Source organism: Ogataea polymorpha (genome assembly GCF_001664045.1).
Source record: "Ogataea polymorpha strain NCYC 495 leu1.1 chromosome Unknown OGAPOscaffold_3, whole genome shotgun sequence".
NCBI classification, from domain to species: Eukaryota; Fungi; Ascomycota; class Pichiomycetes; order Pichiales; family Pichiaceae; genus Ogataea; species Ogataea polymorpha.
The window spans coordinates 178,582-201,529 of record NW_017264700.1 but is presented as its reverse complement, the minus strand read 5'-3'; the positions used below and the strand labels follow the sequence as shown (position 1 = coordinate 201,529).

General features: G+C 53.5%; 15 protein-coding genes across 16 annotated transcripts; 5 read left to right on the top strand and 10 right to left on the bottom strand.

Moving 5' to 3' along the window:
- Positions 1-11: 11 nt before the first annotated feature.
- OGAPODRAFT_93264 (uncharacterized protein) lies at positions 12-950 on the bottom strand (the record flags this gene model as incomplete). Its single annotated transcript, XM_018357307.1, has 1 exon — positions 12-950. The coding sequence occupies one exon, from the start codon at positions 948-950 to the stop codon at positions 132-134; it is 819 nt and encodes a 272-aa protein (XP_018211169.1). The 3' UTR covers positions 12-131.
- A 318-nt stretch (positions 951-1,268) lies between these two features.
- OGAPODRAFT_16025 (uncharacterized protein) lies at positions 1,269-2,746 on the bottom strand. Its single transcript, XM_018354127.1, has one exon. It carries the CDS (start codon positions 2,712-2,714, stop codon positions 1,302-1,304), a length of 1,413 nt encoding a protein of 470 aa, XP_018211168.1. The 5' UTR covers positions 2,715-2,746; the 3' UTR covers positions 1,269-1,301.
- Positions 2,747-2,823: 77 nt separating this feature from the next.
- Positions 2,824-4,875, bottom strand: OGAPODRAFT_93262 (uncharacterized protein; the record flags this gene model as incomplete). Its single annotated transcript, XM_018357306.1, has 1 exon — positions 2,824-4,875. One exon carries the CDS (start codon positions 4,873-4,875, stop codon positions 2,824-2,826), a length of 2,052 nt encoding a protein of 683 aa, XP_018211167.1.
- Positions 4,876-4,940: 65 nt separating this feature from the next.
- On the bottom strand, positions 4,941-6,118 carry OGAPODRAFT_16024 (uncharacterized protein). Its single transcript, XM_018354126.1, has one exon. The coding sequence runs from the start codon at positions 5,993-5,995 to the stop codon at positions 5,009-5,011; it is 987 nt and encodes a 328-aa protein (XP_018211166.1). The 5' UTR covers positions 5,996-6,118; the 3' UTR covers positions 4,941-5,008.
- OGAPODRAFT_16023 (uncharacterized protein) lies at positions 6,089-7,801 on the bottom strand. Its single transcript, XM_018354125.1, has one exon. The coding sequence runs from the start codon at positions 7,668-7,670 to the stop codon at positions 6,993-6,995; it is 678 nt and encodes a 225-aa protein (XP_018211164.1). The 5' UTR covers positions 7,671-7,801; the 3' UTR covers positions 6,089-6,992.
- Positions 6,154-6,951, top strand: OGAPODRAFT_7528 (uncharacterized protein; the record flags this gene model as incomplete). The annotated part of the gene is made up of 1 exon (XM_018355999.1): positions 6,154-6,951. The coding sequence occupies one exon, from the start codon at positions 6,154-6,156 to the stop codon at positions 6,949-6,951; it is 798 nt and encodes a 265-aa protein (XP_018211165.1).
- A 55-nt stretch (positions 7,802-7,856) lies between the features above and the next one.
- OGAPODRAFT_75848 (uncharacterized protein) lies at positions 7,857-9,227 on the bottom strand (the record flags this gene model as incomplete). Its single annotated transcript, XM_018356092.1, has 1 exon — positions 7,857-9,227. One exon carries the CDS (start codon positions 9,225-9,227, stop codon positions 8,046-8,048), a length of 1,182 nt encoding a protein of 393 aa, XP_018211163.1. The 3' UTR covers positions 7,857-8,045.
- A 254-nt stretch (positions 9,228-9,481) lies between these two features.
- On the top strand, positions 9,482-11,321 carry OGAPODRAFT_75847 (uncharacterized protein; the record flags this gene model as incomplete). The annotated part of the gene is made up of 2 exons (XM_018356091.1): positions 9,482-9,503; positions 9,542-11,321. 2 exons carry the CDS (start codon positions 9,482-9,484, stop codon positions 11,248-11,250), a joined length of 1,731 nt encoding a protein of 576 aa, XP_018211162.1. The 3' UTR covers positions 11,251-11,321.
- Positions 11,318-12,815, top strand: OGAPODRAFT_86755 (uncharacterized protein; the record flags this gene model as incomplete). 2 transcript variants are annotated; one of them, XM_018356846.1, is made up of 2 exons in its annotated part: positions 11,318-11,394; positions 11,437-12,815. In XM_018356846.1, exons 1-2 carry the CDS (start codon positions 11,351-11,353, stop codon positions 12,782-12,784), a joined length of 1,392 nt encoding a protein of 463 aa, XP_018211160.1. In that variant the 5' UTR covers positions 11,318-11,350. The 2 variants fall into 2 exon arrangements, with proteins under 2 accessions (XP_018211160.1, XP_018211161.1); XM_018356847.1 differs by having other exon boundaries at positions 11,437-11,805.
- On the bottom strand, positions 12,801-14,350 carry OGAPODRAFT_16019 (uncharacterized protein). Its single transcript, XM_018354124.1, has one exon. It carries the CDS (start codon positions 14,307-14,309, stop codon positions 12,813-12,815), a length of 1,497 nt encoding a protein of 498 aa, XP_018211159.1. The 5' UTR covers positions 14,310-14,350; the 3' UTR covers positions 12,801-12,812.
- Positions 14,351-14,557: 207 nt separating this feature from the next.
- On the bottom strand, positions 14,558-15,775 carry OGAPODRAFT_75844 (uncharacterized protein; the record flags this gene model as incomplete). The annotated part of the gene is made up of 1 exon (XM_018356090.1): positions 14,558-15,775. The coding sequence occupies one exon, from the start codon at positions 15,773-15,775 to the stop codon at positions 14,558-14,560; it is 1,218 nt and encodes a 405-aa protein (XP_018211158.1).
- Positions 15,776-15,993: 218 nt separating this feature from the next.
- On the top strand, positions 15,994-18,321 carry OGAPODRAFT_75843 (uncharacterized protein; the record flags this gene model as incomplete). The annotated part of the gene is made up of 1 exon (XM_018356089.1): positions 15,994-18,321. One exon carries the CDS (start codon positions 15,994-15,996, stop codon positions 18,319-18,321), a length of 2,328 nt encoding a protein of 775 aa, XP_018211157.1.
- An 11-nt stretch (positions 18,322-18,332) lies between these two features.
- Positions 18,333-19,697, bottom strand: OGAPODRAFT_36280 (uncharacterized protein; the record flags this gene model as incomplete). Its single annotated transcript, XM_018355323.1, has 1 exon — positions 18,333-19,697. A coding segment is annotated over one exon (1,365 nt), but the record flags the coding sequence as incomplete, so codon positions are not given.
- Positions 19,698-20,038: 341 nt separating this feature from the next.
- Positions 20,039-21,739, bottom strand: OGAPODRAFT_16018 (uncharacterized protein). Its single transcript, XM_018354123.1, has 2 exons — positions 20,985-21,739; positions 20,039-20,926 (listed from the first exon to the last, which is right to left on the bottom strand). The coding sequence occupies exons 1-2, from the start codon at positions 21,413-21,415 to the stop codon at positions 20,113-20,115; spliced, it is 1,245 nt and encodes a 414-aa protein (XP_018211155.1). The 5' UTR covers positions 21,416-21,739; the 3' UTR covers positions 20,039-20,112.
- A 447-nt stretch (positions 21,740-22,186) lies between these two features.
- Positions 22,187-22,810, top strand: OGAPODRAFT_16017 (uncharacterized protein). The gene has a single exon (XM_018354122.1). It carries the CDS (start codon positions 22,397-22,399, stop codon positions 22,643-22,645), a length of 249 nt encoding a protein of 82 aa, XP_018211154.1. The 5' UTR covers positions 22,187-22,396; the 3' UTR covers positions 22,646-22,810.
- Positions 22,811-22,948: the final 138 nt, after the last annotated feature.

Genomic DNA, 22,948 nt, shown 5'->3' with positions numbered 1-22,948 from the left:
TAGTCTTGCAGAAAAGTTGGAATTCTTTGCAAGATATGTACGCCTGGTGCGGGGGTGACGTGTGGCAAAATATATAATGACATGGTTTTGCCAGTGCAGAGCAGATATATAGGCACCGCCAAAAAGCGGCACTACACAATAATAAACGGGTCTTCGTCGGTGGTAGAGATATCAATGGCGATTTCCGGATCGTCAAACTCGCGGGCGAGTTGCTCCCTCAGCACGGAGAGAAACCCTCTTTCTGTGTTGGAGTGGTTGCAGATAATGACGCTCGAGCCTTTCTCCTTGAAATAAAGAGCTTCGTGGTGCGAAAGCTCTCCCGTCAGGTACAAGTCGGCGTCCAAATTCCGGAAAACAGACCCTCCCGATCCGGCACACACGGCAACAGTGGTGATGGACGCGGCGTCCGGGTCTAATTTTGTAGCCAATTGTAGATGGTTGATTCCTAAGTGGGTTTTAATCCTAGGCACGAGCTCATTGAGGCTGGCGGGACTCGATAGGGTCACGAGCCTGCCCATCCCCACGTCCTCATCAGCGGGGTTTTTCTCAATCACGGCCTTTTCCTTTATTTTGCCCAATGCGAGGGCCAGCCAGTCGTTCACTCCTCCCTTGGCTGCGTCCACAGACGTGTGAGGACAGTATACAGATATCCCATGGTGGATTAGTTTTATCAGCGAGCTCTGCTGAGGATCATTCGGAGTGATGCTTTTCAGGCCGCGGAAGATGAAAGGATGGTACGCCAGAACAAGACTCGACCGGGCCCTAATTGCTTCCTCAACAACAGACTGGGTCAGGTCGACCGTTAGGAGAATGTGGAACTTCTCGCTCTTGTTAACTCCTGAAGCATCCACCAGCAGACCAGTGTTGTCCCAGGAGCTGTCCGCATACGCAATCGGATACAGTTTCTGGATCCCGGCAATGACTCGCTGAAATCTTGCTGGACAAGACATGAAAAAAATAGAGGTGAAATTAAATTATTTTTTTAGCCACATTTTTTATTATTTTTATGGACCTCACAGCAGATAAACTGACACAAATTATAAAAGAACGGCTCCACGCCACGGAGGTGGAGGTCCAGGACATGTCCGGCGGCTGTGGACAGGCTTTCGCGGTGATTATTGTCAGTGATGTGTTCAGGGGAAAGAATAAATTGATGAGACATAGAATGGTCAACGGGGCATTGAAAGAGGAGATTAGCAACATCCACGCATTTACCCAGAAGGTGTTTACACAGGAGGAGTGGGACGAACAAAAGAAAATGTTTGGGGTGTGATAGTTAATACGCGTTGAATATATGTTCACTATACAGAATATGGAGGAGGCGAGTCGTAAAAAGGCGTCGTTGTGTGGTGGTTGGCCAGCAGCTTTTCCAGCTTGAGCCTGCGAGACTGGATCTCAAGATGCTCAAGCTGGTCAATGTGATGCGTGGGCTTTTCTGGCACTTTGAAAGCAGATGGAGGTCCCGGCTCTGTTTTCTTAGCCAATTTGAATTGTAGCGATGACAAATAGTTGTTATTCGGGAAAACAGGAGCGTCTGGAAGCTTTTCAGCAGTCTCTTCGACCAGCGTAGAAGCTGTAGATGGTGGACTGCTCTCAGACATTGGGATAGATTCTTCGGTACTTTCTGCGAAAGAGTCTTCCTGGGGTGGAGACTGTTTGGACTTGTTGAGCTTGATGACTCTCCTCTTTGGTTTTACACCGTCGTGGGCATTCTTGAAAAACGACCGAGACTGGAAATCCTTGATGACCTCCAATTTGCGGCCCATGGACCCGTACTGCATGTCGGCATTGCTCAGGTGGATTCTATTCCAGCTCACGGTATTACTTGAGGCCAGAATGGCGTTGGCGAAACTCTTGGTAACCACATCGTCATTCATGCGGTCACAAGAAAGCGAGCCCCCCAAAGCAAGCGTCTGTCTCGAGCTGGTGATTCTGGTAAGACGCATCAAACTGCCGGGAGAAATACGCAGCGGAAACTCCGGGTCAACGTCCTTCAGCAGAACGCGTTTCTCTTGAAGGTCTTGCTCCTCATTGAGCAGGTCCTGGTGAAACTGCAGGAGAGACTGTGTTGTGTATTTGAGACTGAACTTGTAGAGATAGCTGGGCAGGAACTCCTTGAACAGCTCGCTGATCTGCGTTTCGATGGTCTTTTGTAGAAACTTGGCGATCGGCTTGATCCGGTCGAACGTGGAGCTGACCTCGATGGATTCCAGCGGATCGTTCTTAAACACCAGTGTGAGTCCCTTTGTTTTATTGAAAACAATGATAATTATTGAGCTCAACTTGAACTTTCCCAGTGTCAGATTCAACGGAATATCAAAATTACAATCGGAACCGTTGAACTGCGGACTCACAAACTCCGCCAGCTGCTTGCAGTCTCTAGCATACGCTTTGTTTTTCTCCACCAGCTCGTCGTAGATGTTGTTGTTGTATATCTTCAGCGGACTGGCGCTGACCTTTGTGTTGACAGTCACAGACGCATCGCCGTCATACTTGAACTTGAAGATGCCCCTGAACCGGTCTGGGGCCAGGTCGCCGATTTCAAGGATCTCGAACTCTGGTGAGATGTGCCCAAAGTTGAGGTCGACTATTTTGATGTCCGACGACAGAATATTGGGTCTCTTTCCCGAATTAAGAGCCTCGTTCAGCAGCTCCCGCGTGTAAGACGAGAACGACTGCTTTTCTATGGCCTCCCAATTGATCTGAAAAGACATCAATAAGATCACAAGTTAAAAATCGTACCAGCCTTTATTTTGCCCGCGGGGAAAAAATTTTTGTGATTGCCCAAACGGGAATATTATCGAGAAAATGCATATTTATTCGTTAAATGTCATTCGCTACAGACCCTTCGTCTATATTGACGCTGCCAAGCCCGTCTAGCACGCGGTCCAGCTGCAAGGGCCGCCCAGCTAGCAGCGTATCGTCGCCGTCGAAAAAGCGCGAGTAGTTAAAACTGTCATCTTCCCTCTCAAACACCTCGTTTATGCCTGCCACCAGTCGGGAATCCAGCTGCAGTCGCTCCAGATCAGCCTTGCCAACCAATCCCCGGCCACCACTGGCCTCCTCAAATGCCTCGTAGTAAAATCGGCTTGTCAGATCCACCATTTCGCTCTCTCTGTCGGGTTTTTCGCCAAATAGCCCGGGTATCTCCAGAAATTGCTTGAGTTTCACTCCTCGCGTGATGTCGGAGGTGGACGCATAGAGATACTCAAATAGATTATCTGCCTCGCTTGTGCTCAAAGACGGGTAGATGAACGTCATCGCCTCGCGGAACTCGATTTTGTTCAGATACATTTTATCGCCTTGGTCGAATTTCTCGAAGATCATCTCGAGCTGGCACAACTGCACGGAGCTCAGCTCGCTAGACGTCTTCATCCGTTTGACGATGCGCTCCTTCTTGTCAAATTGCGTCTCAATGAAAGTAAGCTTGTCCACAAGGATGTGGCGCACCAGCTTGATGCGGAACCCCAGCTCCTCCACCCTGTAGAGCTGCTCCGTCTCTTTGAAATCAAAACTCTGGTCCATCACCCGCATCTTGCGACAGAACTCTTCCTTCGCGCCGTGTAGCCGCTCATACAGCTTCTCCATGGTATGAAGATCGCCCATGATCTCGGGCAGCTCGTTGACCTGCGCCTCTGCCACGTCCGACAGATGCAGAACGTCGTTCTCGATCAGGTCAAGCCCCGCGCTAACTTTGTGGCTGAGGTGGCGCAGTTTGCTGAAAGAATCCTCTTTCAAGTGTGCCAGCTGCGCAGCCACGTCGCTGCTCAGCGCCTGCTCCTGTGCAACAACTTTCCTGAGCAGCGCCAACGCGTCCTGAAGCGCGCAGCCCTGCGGCTCCGACAGCTGGCTGAAATGAAACTCCACCAACATTAAATTGATCTTGCTGCGCGTCGACTCCAGCTTCGAGTACTGTTCCAAGAATTGCCGCTTCTTGCCTGCCCGGAAACTCCTTAGAAACGCGTGTTTGGCCGCTACGTCGTCGCACAGCCGTTGCATCGCGTCCAGCGTCTCGCGCATGCGCTCGATCAGCCGTGCCAAACTGTCCAGATAGTCGGTTTTGAGCCCCGTGATTTCGGTCACCACGCCCAGAAACGTCTCCAGTCGCGTCTTTATGCTGACGGTGTCTCGCACGGGTTCCTTGTTGAAACGATCGTAGAACAGACTGACGTACGCGACAATGCTCTTTTCGTCCGGCTTTATGCAGTCGACGTTTTCCGGGTCGAGCAGTCGCGAGATCCCCACGGATTCTGCCACCGCCATGGCCAGCTCCAGTCTGTCCAGGGTTGTCATCTTTGCGGCCTTCTGGTAGTCCAGCAGGTCTGGCTTGAAGTAGTTGAGCAGTGCACAGAAGGCGTGGCCGCTGGACCAGCTCGATGTGAAGTTGGTCATTCTTATGTCGGCATAGGAAGCAGTCACTTTCTTGCACCATCGGAGCAGAAGCTCCTTTTTGCTGAACGTATCGGTCTCCTCCGAGTTGTCAAAAACGGTGTAGTTAAGCAGAAGCAGCCAGATCAGCCCGAGCGTGAGCTTCAAGTTGCCGTCCACAATGTCCTCGGCGCCGATATTGTGGATCTGGAGGCCCTGACCGTGCTTGAGATAGTCCAGTACGCGGTTAAGATTCTCCATCTTTTGAAACTTGAGCTTAGGTCGTTGGTAGATGGGACTCAGGCTAAAGTTCGGGTCAAGACATTTGAGCAGATGGTACACATCGACGCCAGAACCAAGATCGGCAAGAGAAAGCAGGGGAGGGTGGTTGTGGGTCTGGAGCTTGGAATTGATCCAACGTAAAAACGTCTTCTCCTGCACCTGTATCCAATCCTTGAGCGACACGTCGTGGGACGAGATGGACTTGATGATCAGGGTGTCGGACATGAAAAGAAGGCAATAAGCTGGGAGGCTTGTTTTAATTTAAATTACCATTTTGGTTTTTTATAGTTTGCATGTTTCAAATTAGGAATCGACCCAGAGTCGACGCGTCGGCTATATGATTATATTTACGCCAGCTTCACGAGCCGCGGAAAAACGGATGCGCCATGGCCTCCTTGGCGGTGAGCCTCTCCTGGTGGTCGTATCTGACGAGATGGTCGATGAGATCAATCACAGCCGGGTTTTCACTAAGGTGTCTGTTGTTCTCATTGATAAAGTGTCTCCATGGCTTTCTCGGATACGTCATGAGAATGTCGTCGTAGTCGCTGCTCAGTTTGATGCCGTACCGATTGCAGTATTTGTGGAGGTCGTCTGTGCCCAGCACCTTGGCGATTTTCACCAGCTGGTCGGTGTTGGAGTCGCCTTTGAAAAATGGCTCTTTTTTGAACACGATGGCCGCAATCATGGCCCCCACAGACCACAGGTCCAGCGAGTAGTCGTACTGTTGCAGGTTGATCAGCAGCTCCGGACCCTTGTGGTATCTGGAGGCGACACGCACGTTGAAGTCCATTCCCCGGTGGTAAAACTCGGCCAGCCCCCAGTCGATCAGTTTCAACGTCTTGGTAAGAGGGTCAATCATGATGTTCTGCGGCTTGACGTCTCTGTGGATGATGCCCATTGAGTGCGAGTAGTCCAGGGCACGCAGCAGTTGCGTGAAGTAATAGCGGATGTCATCGAGCGTGAATTTCGGGTACAGCACGCGGAAGTCGACGTTGTTGATCTTCTCGAAGATCAGAGCAGGGATTTTCGAGTTGTGGTCCTGGATGAGGTCGTAAAGTTTGATGATGTTGGGGCCCCCGGTCAGATTCTTGAGGATCTTGATTTCACGGTGGATCTTCTTCAGCTTGACGGGCTTGAGCACCTTGATCACACAAGGCTCGTTATTCAGTACGTTCACGCCCGTGAACACCTCCGAGTACTTTCCTCTGCCGATCTTGGAGATGATCTCGTAGTTGGCGATGTTGCCCCATTCTATTTTGTAGTTTTCATAGTCCCAGTACTCTCTTGGACGGATCTCGTTGGCGTCCGCGTACACCCTGGCGACGGAGTAGACTTTGGAAGACATCGTGGCGTGCTGCAGACTCGTTTTGGCGGACACAGCAGGCTTTTCCAATAAGTCTAGGTGTCTTACGGGATTAAAAAATTTGTGCACGCTGGCCGTGTGGACGATAACTTCGACCGTGCAGGGGTGTGGAAATAATATTTTCTTATTTCGTTCATGGGATGAAGCTAGGCGGCTGCTACGACGTCAGCAGCGAGGTCGACGGCATGCGCGCGCCGCTGGACGGCCTGGAGTTCCACGTCGACGACGCGGTTGAGCTCCCGCAATTTCGCCGGCTCGTGGCTGTCGACCTTGTCGAGGTGCACCGGCTGCCGGTTTGGCTTGTCGGGGCTAGCAAGACGGGCGTTTTCAGCGTGTGCACGGCGAATAAGGACTCCGAGGCCGTGTTCCAGGAGATCATGGTGTACTGCGATTTTGAACGCGGCGAGATTATCGGGTTTTTGCTGGAAACGGACCAGAGCCAGCGGTACGTCGTGCTGTATCCACGGCTCGAGGAGGATCACGTGGAGATCAAGGGCGTCGTGCTGGATCTGGACAACGAGTTTGTGCGCCGCGCTGAGCGGCTTGCTGCAACAGCATTTGATCGCGAGGTGCCCAGTGACAGCGCCGCCATTATCGAATCGCCGCGTCTGCGACGGGAAAATAGCGTCTTGGACACTTATTTGCAGAAACGCAACAGCCAGCAGCCGCAGGTGCCGCGTCTCATGCGGGCGCCGCGCGAGCACAACGTGGGGGAAAAATTCAACCGGACCGTGGAGCGGCTGGCCGCACGCGAGATGCGCCGTCTGGGGCTGCAGTCGCGGCTCAGTAAGGACGAGTGCAAAGAGCTCTGCGGGATCGCGCTGAAGTCGGCACGGTTCCTGTTCCGACGGCATCTCCGCCAACAGCAGGAGCCTGCGGCAGACAAGCTGGCCAACGTTGTGCGCAACACGATCCAGCTACATCTGGAGGAGCTATAGATTGTGATTCATCAACTCATGCTAATACTACATACATCCCGTCATTGAGTGTCCATTGCGTATGTGCAGTCGAAAACGGCGTCGCCGACAATGTCTCTGCGCGCGATCTGGTCGCAGAAAGAGACTCTCTTGGGGCGTTTGCAGATGCGCTGTCGGCCGCGCGTGGGAAGCGAGGACACGGACGTGAGCGAGGAACCACTGCTGCAACTGAAGAGCTCGTCGTCGGAGAGCTCGTCGCCGGACGGCTCGGCAAGGTGCGGCCTTAAAGAGCACTCGAGAACCGGGCCGTAGAGCGCGGTGATGTCGTTTTCCTTGTGCCAGTTGATTTCTGCCGGGTCCAGCTCCGGCAGTCTGTTTCTGGATTTCTGCCATGCTCGCCAGCAGGCGTTCTCGAGGCGTGCAGACGATGTGCACGGCAGAAACACCTGGAGGTCCTCGACGAGCGAGTCTGGCTTGGCGGCGCGCACACTGTGGAAGTTGGACAGTTCGTACGGTTTCATAAACCGGTTGTTTGTGATGGAGATCCAGCACCGGAAGTACTGGTCCTCGGAAAGCTCTGCCGAAAAGTAATCCACGGCTCGCAACGACGCCAGCGGGGTGTGGAATGAGGACGACAGCACGGGAATCAGCGGCAGCTTGGTGCACGATTCACGGCCGTACTCCTGGAGAAAGTTGTCGTCCATAAACTGGTGGACGAGCCTGGGATAAGGGGAGACCATGTGCGAAAAAAAATATCTTGGAGAAAAGGATGTGGGGAATATTTATACATAGCCTGGCGAGTTCCATACATGGAGATCTTTGGCATTGCTGCATAATAGAAATGACATATGGAAATTGCTGCAGCGATAGTACACAGCCACGAACAATAGAACATCAGCCCGCGCGAGCATAAAGTTTTGTCTGGGGGCACGTCAGCTAGGGCGCATGCCAAAGAAGTAGCACGTTTGTGGGGAGGTGGAATATTAAGTAGTAGGCAGGCGCAAGGCATGTAATTTCGATGAGGGGCAAATTGCGGCGTAAGGGAGAAACCCGGATTATTTTTTTCGCTCGCTTGCGCCGCAACGCCTGCATCAAATGACACCCTATGTCAGTGACTACAGATCATTAAGTAGCTCACGCAACGCAAACCGCGCGTCGCTCTGGGTCTTGGCCGCGTCTTGCGCGCCCTCGGCCAGCAAGTAGGGAGACTTCATCTCGAACTCTGTCGACGAAACACCCACCACATATGGGTCGATGCCGATCTTGAGCCCTGGAGGCGGGTCCATGCCATACATGAACCCGTCCGTGAAATGGGGGCCGTAAGTGGCCGGCGTGAGCGGCTGCACCAGCTTGCGCCGTTTCGTCACCACAGCAGCCTTGCCGTCGCTGTTGATCTGGACCGTGACCTGGTAATCTGCAGAAAAGCCATTTTTTTCCTTGCCCTGCGCGGCATCGCCGAGGGACTGGGTCTTACGCAGTTTGCTCTGTAGTTGCTGTGTGATTTTTTCGAGATCGTGCTTTGGTGGAAGCGACCGGTGGCGCGAGGCCAGGATCCCGAGTCCTTGGTTGTGCCGCGCTGGAGCTGCTGGCGTCGCAGGTTGTCTGACGTCCTCGAACCGCAGCGGCTTGGGCACCAGGCTGTTCGGCGTCGACGCCACTCTTCCGTGCGGGGTCTGCGCGTACCAGTGGGTGTACATAGGGGACGAGCTCAGAACGTGCGAGAAATGCGAGATGGGCGTCGAGGGCGGCACCCTCGCTAAAGGCGTGCCAGGCATTTTCGGCGTCTTTGGTGCAAAGATGTCTGTCGGCTGCAAGAGCGACGGGTTCAGGTCTGGCTTGGGCATGTTGTCTGCCGCGTTGAGCGGCGACGTATGCACCTGTGAGCTCTGCAAATTCTTGTCGGATGGCGACGACCGCGACGATGACACCGGCGACGAGTCAAGCCCGTTTTGCGGCTGTGTCACAGACACAAGCTCGTGGTGCGCCTTTGCCACCTTGATTTCCTGGATCGGCTTGAGCGAAGGCACTGGCTGTCTGCGCCGCGGCGTGGGAGTGGGCGTTTGCGACTGCGACCCGCCACCCCTTCGGCGACTGGGGCTGATCTTCATGACCGGCGTGGAGCACACGGCCCCCTGGCGAATAGTGGCGGCAGAGTTGCTGTAGGCGTTCATGCTGGGGTTGATAGAAAAAGTAAGAGTGCTTTCGCCGACTATGGTAGCGTCCGCTTTAGCTTTTGTAGGAGGTCTTCCTCTGCGTCTTTTTTTAGTGGGCGACTCGTCAAAAAATGTTTCAGACATGCTATCCGTTTCAAATTGACGTTGTGCAGCCGTGGTGGTGTACTGTGTAAGGGTGTCAATATCGGGACAAAATGGGTTATACGTTTCGACAACCTGTGCCAATGAGTTCAGTGGGAGGGAGACAACAGATGGGCGATATCTGGGAATGAAAATTGGCAAAAAATGAGGCTGTCGTGGACATGCACGAAATTAGCCCAGTTTGGAAATATTCTTGTTAGGGAAATGTCAACGCGTGGAATAATTTTGTCAAGGCCATGTGGCAATGCTATGTGGCTAGTAAGTAGTTTGATAATAATATTTTATGTCGTTAGCAGATCAATGGCTCGCAATTGACGTCAACCCAACGACTCGGCGCGAGATCGAGCAACTGGTGGCTGATAATAACACCGCTGCACTGGAGGAGAGACTGGGCTCGCGGTTGACGTTTGGCACAGCAGGTTTGCGTGCCCCGATGGGCGCTGGCTTCAGCAGAATGAACGACGTTACCGTGGTGCAGGCTTCGCAAGGCCTTGCTGAGTACGTGAAGAGCGTGGTCGATGAGCCGTCAGTGGTTGTGGGCCACGATCACCGCCATAACTCTCAAAGGTTTGCGGAGCTCACGGCTGCAGTGTTCCTTATCAAAGGTTTCACAGTCTACTACTTGGGTGGGGGGTTGGCTGCGACCCCACTGGTTCCCTTTTCCGTGGACCAGTACTTGGCCAGTGCGGGGGTCATGATCACCGCCTCCCACAACCCGAAGAACGACAACGGCTACAAAGTGTACTGGAGCAATGGCTGCCAGATCATCCCGCCCCACGACCAGCGGATCCAGCAAAGCATCCTAGCGAATCTCGACATCGTCTTCAGGGACTCCACTTGGGACACTGCGCGGGTGTTTGAGCAGCACAGCGAGAAGCTGCTGTTTGTGAGAGACGAGATTATTGGCCGGTACTCACGCAAAGTCAACTCCGTGCTACTAAAAAACACCTCTTTCTCATTCAAAGCCGTTTACACGGCAATGCACGGCGTGGGGGCAGACTTCATTTCGCAGGTTGTCCCCCACGGAGTGCTCGTACCTGTCGAGCAGCAGTGCTTGCCCGACCCAGACTTCCCAACAGTCAAGTTCCCTAACCCAGAGGAAAAAGGAGCACTGGACCTTGCCATTAGGCAGGCTGACCAGCAGGGCATCTCAGTGGTGGTAGCCAACGACCCTGACGCAGACCGGTTCTCCGCGGCAGTGAAAATCAACCGCGTTTGGAGACAGCTGTCGGGCAACGAGCTCGGTTATCTTTTTGCGCAATATGTGGTGTTCCAGAAAAAAAACCGCAGCAACGTGTATCTCGTCAATTCGACTGTCTCGTCGCAAATGATCGCCGCAATGGCCGCCGTCGAGGGGTTCCACTTCCAGGACACTCTCACGGGCTTTAAATGGATCGGCAACAAGGTCATCGATTTGGAGAACGCGGGCTACGACTGCCCGTTTGCGTTCGAGGAAGCCATAGGGTTTCTGTTCCCTGTGGTCCACGACAAGGACGGGATCTCTGCACTGGTGATGTTTCTGCAGATGTACCAGCACTGGCTCGACAACGACACCGATGCGCTCCAGACACTACAGCAGGGGTACGAAAAGTACGGCTTCTTCAAAGAGTGCAATGGATACTACGTGGTGCCCGACACGCGAGCGATGGAAATCATTTTCCAGCACATCAGGAGCGCGGGCAATCCGTATCCCAAGCGGATCGGAGAGTTCACCGTGACCAAATGGCGCGACCTGACTGTTGGCTACGACTCGACGACTCCCGACTCAAAACCAACGTTGCCCGTCGACGTTTCGTCGCAGATGATCACCGTCTCCTTGCAGCACGGGGACGACGAGATCAGGTTCACGGCGCGCGGCTCTGGCACGGAGCCAAAGCTCAAAGTGTACATCGAAGCCAAGAGCTCGAGCGAGGCCAAAGCAGACGCACTTGCGCGGCAGGTGTGGGCTCTTTTGCGCGCAGAGTGGTTCAAGCCGGACTTGCACGGCCTCGTGGAACGTGTTTGATGGGCGTCGTGCACCGTTGCAGATCCTGTATGGCGAAAAAAAAATACATAAAAATAAAAATAAAAATAAAGAAGGGCTTGTAGTCGAGCTGACACAGAGCATGCTGCGATTTGGACAGCATCCGAAGAAAACAGATCTTCCTTTGTAAGTATGGGGACGACACCAGGAACCGCTGCTAATACTCAGGGCCAGTAACCACGAGATAAAGCCGAAAAAGAGGCCGCACGGACGAAGAAAATGGATCAACACCATAAGCATCACAATATCGGTGGTGGTGGTATTTCTGCTGATTCGGGGTCGCAAACCGGCGAAATTTGTGCCAAATATTGTGAATTCCGAGCCAGCACCACCAGAAAGCAAAATGTGGCCGAAAGAGACGGGTCTTGCCGAAGAAGAAGACGACGCGTGGCCAGACACGGTCGAGTTCTATGACCTTGAAGAATACCAAGGCACGGCAAACGGGAGGGAGAACAATGAGATTGTTCTGTTGCTGGTGCCGCTAAGAAACGCCGCCAAGGTGCTGCCCCTGATGTTCCGCAACATGATGAACATGACATACGACCACAGTTTGATAGACATAGCGTTTCTAGTGAGCGACTGCTCGGAGGACGACACCACGCTGGAGACACTCTTTGAGTACTCGCAGGCGATGCAGAAGGGTACGCTGTTGGATTTGCTCGACAAGAAGGAGTCGAACACGCCGTCGGGAGCCATCATTGGCTCGAGCGACCTGTATTTGCAGTACATGCCACAGGACTACGTGGACAACGTTCGCAAGGCGTACTCGCCGCCCTACCACTCCGAATACACGAAACCTTTCCGATCGGTCCAGATATACCAGAAAGACTTCGGGCAGGTCATTGGACAAGGGTTCAGCGACAGGCACGACGTCAAGGTGCAGGGCATCCGTCGGAAGCTCATGGGACGCGCCCGCAACTGGCTTTTGAGCACGGCACTCAAGCCGTACCACTCGTGGGTATACTGGCGAGACGTGGACATTGAGACCTCGCCCGGCGACATTCTGGAGCACATGATGAAGTTCTCACCAGCATTCGACGTGGTGGTACCCAACGTTTGGAGACCGCTACCGACGTTTCTGGGCAACGAGCAGCCATATGACCTCAACTCGTGGATAGAATCCAAAGAGGGACTCGAGCTCGCCAAGACGCTCAACGAGGACGACGTGATCGTCGAAGGATACGCCGAGTACCCGACCTGGCGTGTTCATCTCGCGTATATCCGGGAGCCCAACGGCAACCCGGACGAGATTGTCGACATGGACGGCGTCGGGGGCGTCTCAATCCTCGCAAAGGCCAAGGTGTTCCGCCAAGGCTCGAACTTCCCGGCCTTCACGTTCATGAATCACGCCGAAACCGAGGCGTTCGGGAAACTCAGCAAGCAAATGGGCTTCCGCGTCGGCGGGCTACCCCACTACACGATATGGCATATCTACGAGCCGTCCGAGGATGACCTGATCCAGATCTCGCGGCTGGAGAGAAAGAAGCGGCGGCGCCTGAACAAGGGCGGTCATTAAGTAATGTATATTTATGGGCAAGCAGACGTCACAGCAGACACAGTAGCGACAGCAGCAGCATTGGCGGCGCCAGCCGGTGTCTGCCGGCCCAGCCGGACATAATAGACGAGCTCGAGCTCGAACTGGCCGACGCGTTGCCTGCAACAGAGCTGCTTGCAATGCTCAACGTTGTAGGAGTGAGGGTTTGGTGCGAGGAGGGAGTGGTCGATGAGTTGTGGCCGGCAGCGCTGGCCGCGACGGTGGTTTGGGAGTGCGGCAGGCTGGAGACAGAGCTCGGGGACACGGAATGGTCAATCTTGACGTCGGACCTATTGGCGAGCCCGACTTTGGCGCTGTCCAGGTCGAAAGAGACGTAGTAGTTTTTCAGGAACTGTGAGCCCAGGATCCACGTGCCGTTGTCGAGCGACGAGGAGCCGACAATGTTGCTCACGCAGTACCCGCTGTACTGGGAGCCGGACGAGTACGCCGAGCCGAGGTAATCTTCCGGGCCGATTGTCCACTTCTGGCCGCCGATCTCGAACGCGAGCTCGTACGTGGTGTTGCACGGCAGGGCGAAGTTGCTGCCATCAGTGATCGAGTTGTTGAAAAAGGAGTGCAGCTTGGTAGCGTCTGCAGAGGCCGTGACGATCGACGTGGTGCCGCTATCGATCACGGCGAGCCGTTTTGTCGACGACTCGTCTCCGTCGACGGAGGCCGTGTCGAAAGACACCGCGTAGCCGTCGACAGAAATGGAGTCGACAGCAACCTGCCAGTAATTGTTGGTGTTTTTCACCACCGGGGCGTAGGTGATGCTCCCGTCGTACAGCCCGGCGACGTCACTGCCGAGAACGAGCAGCCCGGCGTTCGAGTCGCCGTCCGTGGTGTTATACGTGCCCAGACACAGCGCAAACACGCCTTTTTCCACAGACCCCTGGTTCTGGAGAAACGTGACGAGATTCGTCATACCGTCGGTCGTGTTGGTGGCTGGCAGGCCCAAAACGCCCGCAAACGAGTAGTCTTCAAACAGATCGGGCACCTGGGACGCCACGCCGAACGAGAAGTTGTCTGCTGTGATTCCAGCCAGCTGCAGCGAGTCGGACACCACGCTACCCGAGGCCGATCCCGAACTGTATGACAGCTTGAACGAGGACCCGGAGTCTTGGGCCGAGCTCATCTGGTAGAGTTGTTTGTTTTCGCAGCTGGAATCGGTGCAGTTGGCTCCGTACACCCAGAGATATGCACTGCCGGTGTCAATGAGCAGCGGCAGCGTATCTTTGCCGACAGTGACGTTGACAGTGTAGGCTTCGTTGGAGGACTCTGCGTAAATAAAGGCCATGCCCTGCTGCCAAGCCAGCGTGTTCTGGGCGGACTGGTTGGACGCAAGCACCGTCTGTTTGGTGTGCGACTTGATTCTGGCGAGGAAGTCGTGTGGCGGCTTCTCGACCGAGGCGACAGGGTATATGTCTTTGGTGTCGGGGAACGACGGCACGGACACGCTGAAGGATTGCGCCAAAGCGCTCAGCACGAGCAATGCAAGGATGTTCATCGACTAATGCTGGAGGATGGATGCGGTGCCGGACAGATCGAGAGCGTTCCACAGATGTGAATTTATAAGATTGAAAATGCTTGCATCAGACTTGGCCCCGTTTGCAGACGTGTTGTGAACTTTCCGCAAACAGCTTTAAACTTGATTGTTAATTCTGTGATCCATTGTTTACCAAACAATTCCAAAGGAGTAAGTATTTCCCGATCCGATATATTACCAGCTGAGCCTCAGGATCGAGTATTTTTTTTTCAGCTTTTTTGGCTTGCGGAAATAGCAGCGCCCAGCGCCGTGCTGTGCGGTATGAGGCGGATGTCAAAACGAAGATCCGAATGCTGGGCGCAGTACACGTCCAAAAATAGCTGTGTCTGCTCCCTGTAGTACGCGAAATGCTCCAGAAACGAGCCTATGTATCCGATGCGCACCGTGTCGTGTGTTCCGGGTGTCTGTATCCTGCAGAATGCCACCAGCCAGCTCGCCAGCACTGCCGCCGCCCGGGTAATCAGACTTCGTATAATGCTGCGTAGAACACCAGGGTCCTGGTCTGTGACAGCAACATTGTATTTAGCAAAAATCCGGCCGATTTCGTCTATGCTGCCCTCGTATATTCGACAAAGTGTCTCTCCCGTCAGCTCGTACGCGCTCCCGAGCACCACACGCTGCCCAATAAATACTTGCCCCCGCTGCGCCATGTCCAGCACTCCGATCCGGAACAGCTCGCCTATGTAGCGGCCTGAGCACATATACTCCAGGGGCTGGAAAAGCGGCAGTTGACAGTGTGCTGTTCGTCTCTCGCGGTATGCCGGCTGCATTTCAAAGTCCCACGGCGTTAGCAGCCCGGCCAGACTGCTGCCAAAACAGGACATCTCAGTGTTGAGCACACGGTTTTGGTAGCTGGCTGCCGCATTCAGCCCTGTGCCCAAGACAAGTCCCAAACGACACTCGTACAAATAAGCGCCAGCAACATATACAGAAACGGCATCGTTGATCACAGCCTTCACGCAGACCTGTTTTTTCGTCGCCGTCTCCAGCTGCTGCTGCAGCAAAAGAGCTATATTCTTTCCCCGGATTTCGTCTGCCAAAATAAAACCCTTGCCCACAACGTCCAGATACGCGTCGTTTGGTTTTGTCTGCTTGAACGGGAAACAAATTGAGAGACCGACGGTGACAGCGTGTGCAAAGTAGCGGTCGATAGTAGCCGTGCACACGCGGTCCACCAGACTCTGGAAAAACGAGACGTTGATTTCCTTGGAGTCCAGCTGCCATTCTCTCGAACACAGGATTTCGTACCGGCCTTCGCCAAAAAGCTCCAAAATGCACAAGCGGAAAGTAGATCCACCCAGGTCAAGAACCAAGACGCGGCCGTACGTGTGCGAGTTCGGAACGGGGGTCAGGGTGGACAACATGGTCACGTTTGACTCGAGGCCCTGCAGAATCTCGGCCTCCAGAAGGCCAATGAGAGTGTCCATGTCAGGAACGTGCCATTGGAAACTAGGCTGGAGCGGTATGCTACTCATATCGTCTGCTCCTGGTGCGCATGGAGTGGGTTTGAAACCCATCATCGGAAAAGAAATCTGATAATTACAGAATATTGATAAGAATATTTCGGCACCTGTGCACCGACCAGCGAAAAAATAATAAAAAAAAGTTTATTCTTGACGCGCCTACTCCTTACACCTCTGATCTCATGTACAAGTTCGTGGACGATCTGAACGAGCACCAGCGCGCGGCCGTCACGGCCTCTCCTAATGGCGTAGTTCTGGTGCTTGCCGGTCCCGGAACCGGCAAAACCAAGGTTATCACCGCACGCGTTGCATATCTGCTTCTGCACCACAAGCTTCCTCCCCAGGACGTTGTGGTCGCCACGTTCACGAAAAAGGCCGCCAACGAGATGGTGGAGCGACTGGGTATACTTTTACAGCCGTATCCGGAGATCGACGCCAAAAAATTGCTCATCGGGACGTTCCACTCGATCTGTGTGCGGATTTTGCGCAAATTCGGGGGACTGGTCGGTCTGAACACCGGCTTCAAGATCGCAGACGAGACGGACGCCAAACAGCTGATCAAGAAAGTGCTCCGGGAGATGGCTGAGAGCGGATTTGACGTTTCGCTCAAAGACTCGGACATCAAAAAATACAGAGCGTACATTTCGGCCTGCAAAAATAAGGCCCAGCTACCGGACCAGGTACCCCTTTCCAAGAAGGCAGACGACGTCAGAACCAAGCTAGAGGCGTACACTTTGTATCAGGAAGAGCTTGTACGCAACAACGTGATCGATTTCGACGATTGCCTGCTGCTGGTGCACAAACTGCTTGCACAACACCCGTCATGTATGGGCCGTGTGAAACACGTTTTGGTGGACGAGTTTCAGGACACTAACAAGGTGCAGCTGGAGCTGGTGTACCAACTGTCAGGATTCAACGAAAACTTCAAGCACAACGTGACTGCTGTCGGCGACCCCGACCAGAGCATTTATGCGTTCCGTAACGCAGAGGCCAAGAACTTCTACCGGATGGAGGACTATTACCGAGAAAAAGGTCTGGCAGTTTTGAAAGTGGCTCTCACACAGAACTACCGTTCCACCAGCAACATTCTCGCGCTTGCAGAGCACCTGATGAGCCAGCAGTTTGCTCGCAGGGAGCAGAAATTTTTGCATGCCCATAGAAAGGACGACATTCCGGTGCAGATGTTTGCATGCGCCACTAACAAGGCGGAGGCGAGCAGGATCGCCGCCACGATCAAGCAGGTGGTTAAGCCAAACGGCACGCAGTACTCGGACATTGCCATCTTGCTGCGGTCCGGGTTTCTGTCCCGTGTCATCGAGCAGGAGCTGATCCACGCAAACTTACCGTACGAGGTGGTGCATGGGCGTTCTTTCTGGGAACGGCGCGAGATACGGCTTTTGATGGACTATTTGCGTGCGGTGGCGTCCGACATGGACTGGTTGGGGTACAGCCGGTGTCTAGATTTCCAAGTGAGCGGTCTGGGAGCAAAAAGCTTGCTTTTGATTGAGGAGCGGTTTTCCGCTCAGCGGGCGCGTAATCAGCCGGGAAACGTCTACGAGATACTGGAGAGCATTGTGCGCGATGGGATGAAGGGCATCACGGCCAAGGTGCGCGCCGGAATTGGCGAGTTTGTTGCACTCATCAAAAATGCCCGCGAGCTGCTCCTTAGCGACGCTACCGAGCAGGAACAGCTGGGAAAAATGTTTGACTACATTGTACAGCACAGCCGTGTTGTGAGTGCTGTAAACGAAGAGCGCATGGACAGAAAGGGCGACACACAGGAGGAGATCGAGGCGAACCTGAACGAACTGAAGAGCCAGCTGATCAGCTTCAATCTCCAGGAAGAAGACCTTTTACAGGACGCGTATGCCGAGGAGGACGAACTGGAGGTGATAGAGCAGTCGTTCGACCTCACGGCTAGCACCAGTCTCGAGAAACTGGCGCAATTCCTCGACTCGGTGTATCTATACGAGGAGACGAAGGGCGCCGAAAAAAGCGTATCCAAGGTCACCATCACGACGGTGCATGGGTCCAAGGGGCTCGAATGGCCCGTCGTATTTGTTCCGTCGCTGTGCGAGGGCATTTTTCCATCGCAGCATGCGACGAACGACGTTGGCGATACCAAGAAAAATGAGGCCGCTCTCGACGAGGAGAGACGGTGCATGTACGTTGCCGTGACACGGGCCAAGGAACAGCTGTATCTCAGCTATTTCAAAGAAACGCTAGGATTTGGCTTTGGGGACCCAGTCAAGAGAAAAAGCCGATTCCTCAACCTCCCCAAGGGCCTTCTCAAGGTAGCCGACGACAGTGTCGTCAGCAAGCCAAACCTGTTCTCGTCGTTTCAGCAGAACACACAACTCAACATGGGCCCATTGGTGCTTGGCGCCGGCTTCCAGACCGCATCCCGCCTCACAGGCGTGTCGCGGTTGCCCGACGGAGCAGTCAAGATCTCCAAGCCAAGAAAAAAAAGGCTTGGCATGGGAAGACCACTACGGCTTACGAAAAAATAAATGTATTATGTACGCACAGGATACAGCAGTCTCGCCATGTACGCCTTGAACCCGCCGCGCAGAAGGATGTCGTAGGTCTTCAGACGGCGCTCGTACTCGTCCGTGTGTTTTTCGTGCTCTTTGAGGGCCTCCAGAGCTTCCTGCCTGGCGACGAGCATGCGGCGGATTTTCCACTCGCGGATTGGCAGAATACACAGTACGCCGGCGGCCGCAAAGCAGCCACAAAATATCTGTGCCTTGATGAACGGCTTCGCGAGGGTCATGTCTCTGAGCTTTAGTGCTACCACCTCGCAAAACATGCAAAAAACACCCATCCAGAAATTTTCGTAGCTCCACGCCGAGGGAAACAGCTCCACAGGAACAGAATCGGCCACTATGGGCTGGTTCAACGTGGAAGCCACGCCAAACGTGAGTCCGGAGAGAATAGCGTACGCATAGACCACGCCGGCCGTCATGGCGTTGATCCACATGGCAAAGAGCAGAATCACCATGTTGATGCTCAGAAGCACCGCTAGGTTCACACGGCCCGTGTAGTCGGCCGCAAAACCAATGGTGAACCGGCCAATGGCCTGGCACCCGTTGAAAATTGCGGTCACGTGACTGCCTTGCGACGACGACATCCCCACAAACGTGCTGTATGCGGAGAGCGAGAATAGCGCGACAATGTAGCAGGACAGTATCAGCACGAACCAAAGCGTGATGAAGTGGACCTGCGGCAGTTTGACGACCTTGACGTTGAACAGCACGTAGAATCTGGTGACGATTTCGCGGCGGGTCCGGAGCCGCTGTGTTGGGATGCGATGCTTCAGCAGGCACGCTGCTAACGTGTTTCCCAGCACAGAGAAAAATGCCAGCATTCGCTGCGCCCATGCCGGGCTCCCTGTGCGGGATATAATAGCTTGGGAGGCCAGCGAGAAAACGACCCCGGCTACACCGCTAGCAGAGACAATAACCCCCGAGGCAAGGCCTCTTTTCTTGTCGAACCATTCTGGAAAAATGACAATTGCCGGGTTGAAAACGAACGCGAAACCCAACCCCACAAGAATGCCCTGGGTGAGGTACAATTGCCATAGTTTCGTGGCAAACGATCCCAACAGATACCCTGCGGTTTGCAAAACGACGCCCACCAGCATGACAGTTTTCATTCCTAGGATTGCAGACGCCATCTGTGCGAGCGGAGCGAGCGCCTGAGCGAGTGCCAGCACAATACTGCCTATCAGAGCGAAATCGGTGGCCGACGAGCCGGGGAAGCTCTGTACCTGGAGCCAGTGGTTTAGAAAGACGCCGTAGCAACCATTGGCGCCCCAAGTTGCAAACATCATCAAAAACACGCATGCGCAGATCACCCACGAGTAGCCAGAGTCCAGAGGCGGGAGTGGAGGCTCCGCTTGAGGTTCCTGGGACAGGGTGCTTTCTGAGCGGTTTGTGGCAATCCGAATCGCCTCGTTGAGATCTACCGTCTCGCCTCGCTGCGTCTCGGTCCGTACCATTTCCTGGTCGTCTTCTCTGGCCTGCTCGACGATCTGGCGAACGCTAAGGATGCTTCTAGAAATCGAGGAGGCCAGCGACGTCGAGGTCCTCGTTCTGGCCACTCGCGACCCGTTGGAGTAGGCGTGAACAACGTTCACAAGGCCCACGGACTGCTGGTCGTCCCGGATGTCGGAGTCGAGCGAGGAAATAGAGCTATTGTCCATAAGCCGGAATTAGTTTCTACTGCCAAAACTGGTAATAGTCGATAAGACTGATTTTTTTTATTTTCCCCGGTGTCAGGTGTGGCAATGGTAGCCACAGCTAAACCTTGATTGGGTAGATGAGTCGTAGCAGGAACCCGAGCGGGCTTTTCCTGAGCAGCTCGTGATACGTGGCGTGTCTTCTTGCCAAAACCTCGTTCTCCTTTTCATATTCGAGGGTTTTTTCTGTTTCGCAGAGTCTTTTGGCGAGCAGGTTCCTGACGCTAGACTCGCGGGCAACGGTGATCAAGACGAAGCCGCCGATTGCAAAACAGCCGCAGAAAATCTGTGCCTTAATAAACGGCTTTGATTTGGTTGCGTCTCTGAGCCTGAGCGCCACCACTTCACAGAATAGGGTGAAACAGCCCAGGATCACGCCCTGGAAGCTCCATCCCGCAGGAAACAGCTCCGGCGGCAGCGTGTCTGCGAGAATGGGCTGGTTGAGCACTGAAGACGCCCCGAAAGTCAGTCCCGAGAGCACGGCGTATGCGAAAATAGACGGCTCTGTGATGGCATTGATCCACATGGCCAGAACCAGAATGACCATGATCACAGACAACACGATCGCCAAGTTTACGCGGCCCGTATAGTCTGCCGTGAATCCGATGGCAACTCTCCCGACGGCCTGGCACGCGTTGAAAATTGCAGTCAAGTGGCTGCCTTGGGCGTCGGAGAGGCCCATGAAGGCGGCGTACGCGGAGAGCGAAAACAGAGCCACCACGTAGCAGGAGACAATTAGTGCGAACCAGAAAACAATAAGGTAGAGCTGGAGATATTTCAGCACCTCCTTATTGAATAGAATGTTGACGCGCACCTTGATGTCGTGCACGGTCGTAAGTCGCTGCGAGGGAATCCGCTCTTTGATTAATATAATGCTCAAAACGTTCAAAAAAAATGTAATGAGGGCCATGGCACGCAGCGCCCAGGGTGGACCCCCGGTTTTTGTGATTATTGCCTGCGACACCAGCGCAAAGACCACTCCGCCAATACCGCTGGCAGAGGCAATGATGCCAAACGAAAGTCCTCGTTTCTTGTTGAACCAGTCCGGAACAGTCACAATGGACGGGTTGTACAGAAATGCAAATCCTATGCCAACTAAAACTCCCTGGGTCAGGTAGAGTTGCCACAGCTTGGTGGAAAAAGATGCAAGCAAATACCCCAGAGTCTGGCTTACTAGACCTATTAGCATGGCAGGCTTGATACCAATGATGGCAGAGGTCATCTGAGCGAGCGGGGCCAGGATCTGGGCCAAGCCGAGCACTATGCTGCCGACGAGAGCGTAATCTGTCGATTTGGCTCCAGGGAACGTGCTGTGCTGCATCCAGTAGTTCAGAAACACACCGTACGTGCCATTCGCACCCCATGTAGAAAGAAAAACAGTGAAAATTGTTCCGCAAACCACCCACGCATACCCTTTATCTTTTTCTGGAGTCTCGGGCCCCGAAACCTGGGCCTCCAAAGTCTTATCAGTTCTGTTGGTAGCTATTCTGATAGCCCTATTTATACCCATATTTTCAATGTTCAGTTTGTCGTTGGAGTCTTGGTGCTCCAAGTGCTCGAGGGCCGTCTGCTCATTGTCATCGTGGGCCTGCTCAACGATCTGTCGGACGCTACGCGAGACACTGGAGGCCGCCGACACTGCTGTGCGTGTTCTGCTAATCTGTGTCGCTATTGAGGGAGTTTGTGCATACCGATATACGTGCTCAAGCGAGTCGCACCTCCCCACATCGGAATCTAGCGACGAAAGAGAACTATTATCCATGTTGAAGGGATTTTCAGGAGCATTGGTCAGGATATGAATTTTTATCGCAGGTGCGAGGTGTCGTTCGCTATTTCCAAGAACGGCTATAGATACTTCGGGAGCACCAATCTGCGGGTATCGCCGGATCAAGAAGATATTTTTGTAGGAGTGAAAATATGTATTGGTTACGCTGCTGCCAAATCTTGGACTGGATGCATGAGACGAGCTTGGTAGCTTGTGCAGAGCTGAGTTCTTGAGCTTTTTTTTTTCTACACAAGTATGTAGCTGCAGAAGAGGAATACCCTCACAAAATCAGAATATAGCTAGTCCATGCCTCTATAGGATAGACCGTTCTAAAAATGTAGAATTTTGGCTATTTTCGAAGCAAGGTCTGGTGCCTTGCCACCATTTCCTTTTGAGTCTTCTCCAATTTTCTGGCCAACTAACGATCACTTCTCCGTTCGCAAAGGACCATGATTGGCAACATACTACCAGCAGCAAAGAATCAACCAAAAATTTGCGCCTTGAGAAATGGCCTTGCGATGTTGACGTCTCTCAGTTTCGGAGCAGCCCTGTACGACCCGCGGGGAAGAGGTCCGTAGCAATGCTGTCAGCCAAAATCTGCTGGTTCAGAGATTATGAGGAGCCAAAAGTTATGCCAGAAGGCACTGCGAAGGCAAAAATGGAAGCTGCAGTTGTGGAATTAGTCCACATTGCTAGAACCAAAATCTGCATCAGAAAAGCAAGAAACACAGACAAACTCACGCGGGAAAAACGGTCGTCTGCGTACCCAAATGGAACTCTTCCGATTTTCGGGCACCCGTTGTATGCTGCGGCCACCCGACTGCCCTAAGCAGCAGAAAATCCCATGGTTTTGGCGATAATGTAGCATGACACAACCAAGCTGAAAGAGATGGATATAATGTATAGCTGTGGAATATCATTCACTCTATTGAAAAGAATATTGAGTCTCGTCCTCATTTCGCGTGTGGTCTTCATCCTTTTGTTGGAAGTTTCTCTATAATAAGCGCAATTTCAACAACGTTAATGAATGCCATAGGTGATACTTGGATATTTGTCTTTGACAAAGGCATGGTTGGAAGCAATTAGCGGGGCACTGGGGCTCGCTTCGTGTCGTTTGAACGTATCCATACGG

Coding starts and splice junctions, on each gene's coding strand:
- OGAPODRAFT_16017 (XM_018354122.1), top strand. CDS start 22,397: ATGCTGTCAGCCAAAATCTGCTGGTTCAGAGATTATGAGGAGCCAAAA.
- OGAPODRAFT_16025 (XM_018354127.1), bottom strand. CDS start 2,714: ATGTCTTTTCAGATCAATTGGGAGGCCATAGAAAAGCAGTCGTTCTCG.
- OGAPODRAFT_16023 (XM_018354125.1), bottom strand. CDS start 7,670: ATGGTCTCCCCTTATCCCAGGCTCGTCCACCAGTTTATGGACGACAAC.
- OGAPODRAFT_16018 (XM_018354123.1), bottom strand. CDS start 21,415: ATGGGGTGCGAATGGCACGTACGGTGTGTTTCTGAACTACTGGATGCA. Junction 20,927..20,984: donor AATAATCACAAAAACCGGGG/GTCCACCCTGGG, acceptor GAACGTTTTGAG/CATTATATTAATCAAAGAGC.
- OGAPODRAFT_16019 (XM_018354124.1), bottom strand. CDS start 14,309: ATGAACATCCTTGCATTGCTCGTGCTGAGCGCTTTGGCGCAATCCTTC.
- OGAPODRAFT_16024 (XM_018354126.1), bottom strand. CDS start 5,995: ATGTCTTCCAAAGTCTACTCCGTCGCCAGGGTGTACGCGGACGCCAAC.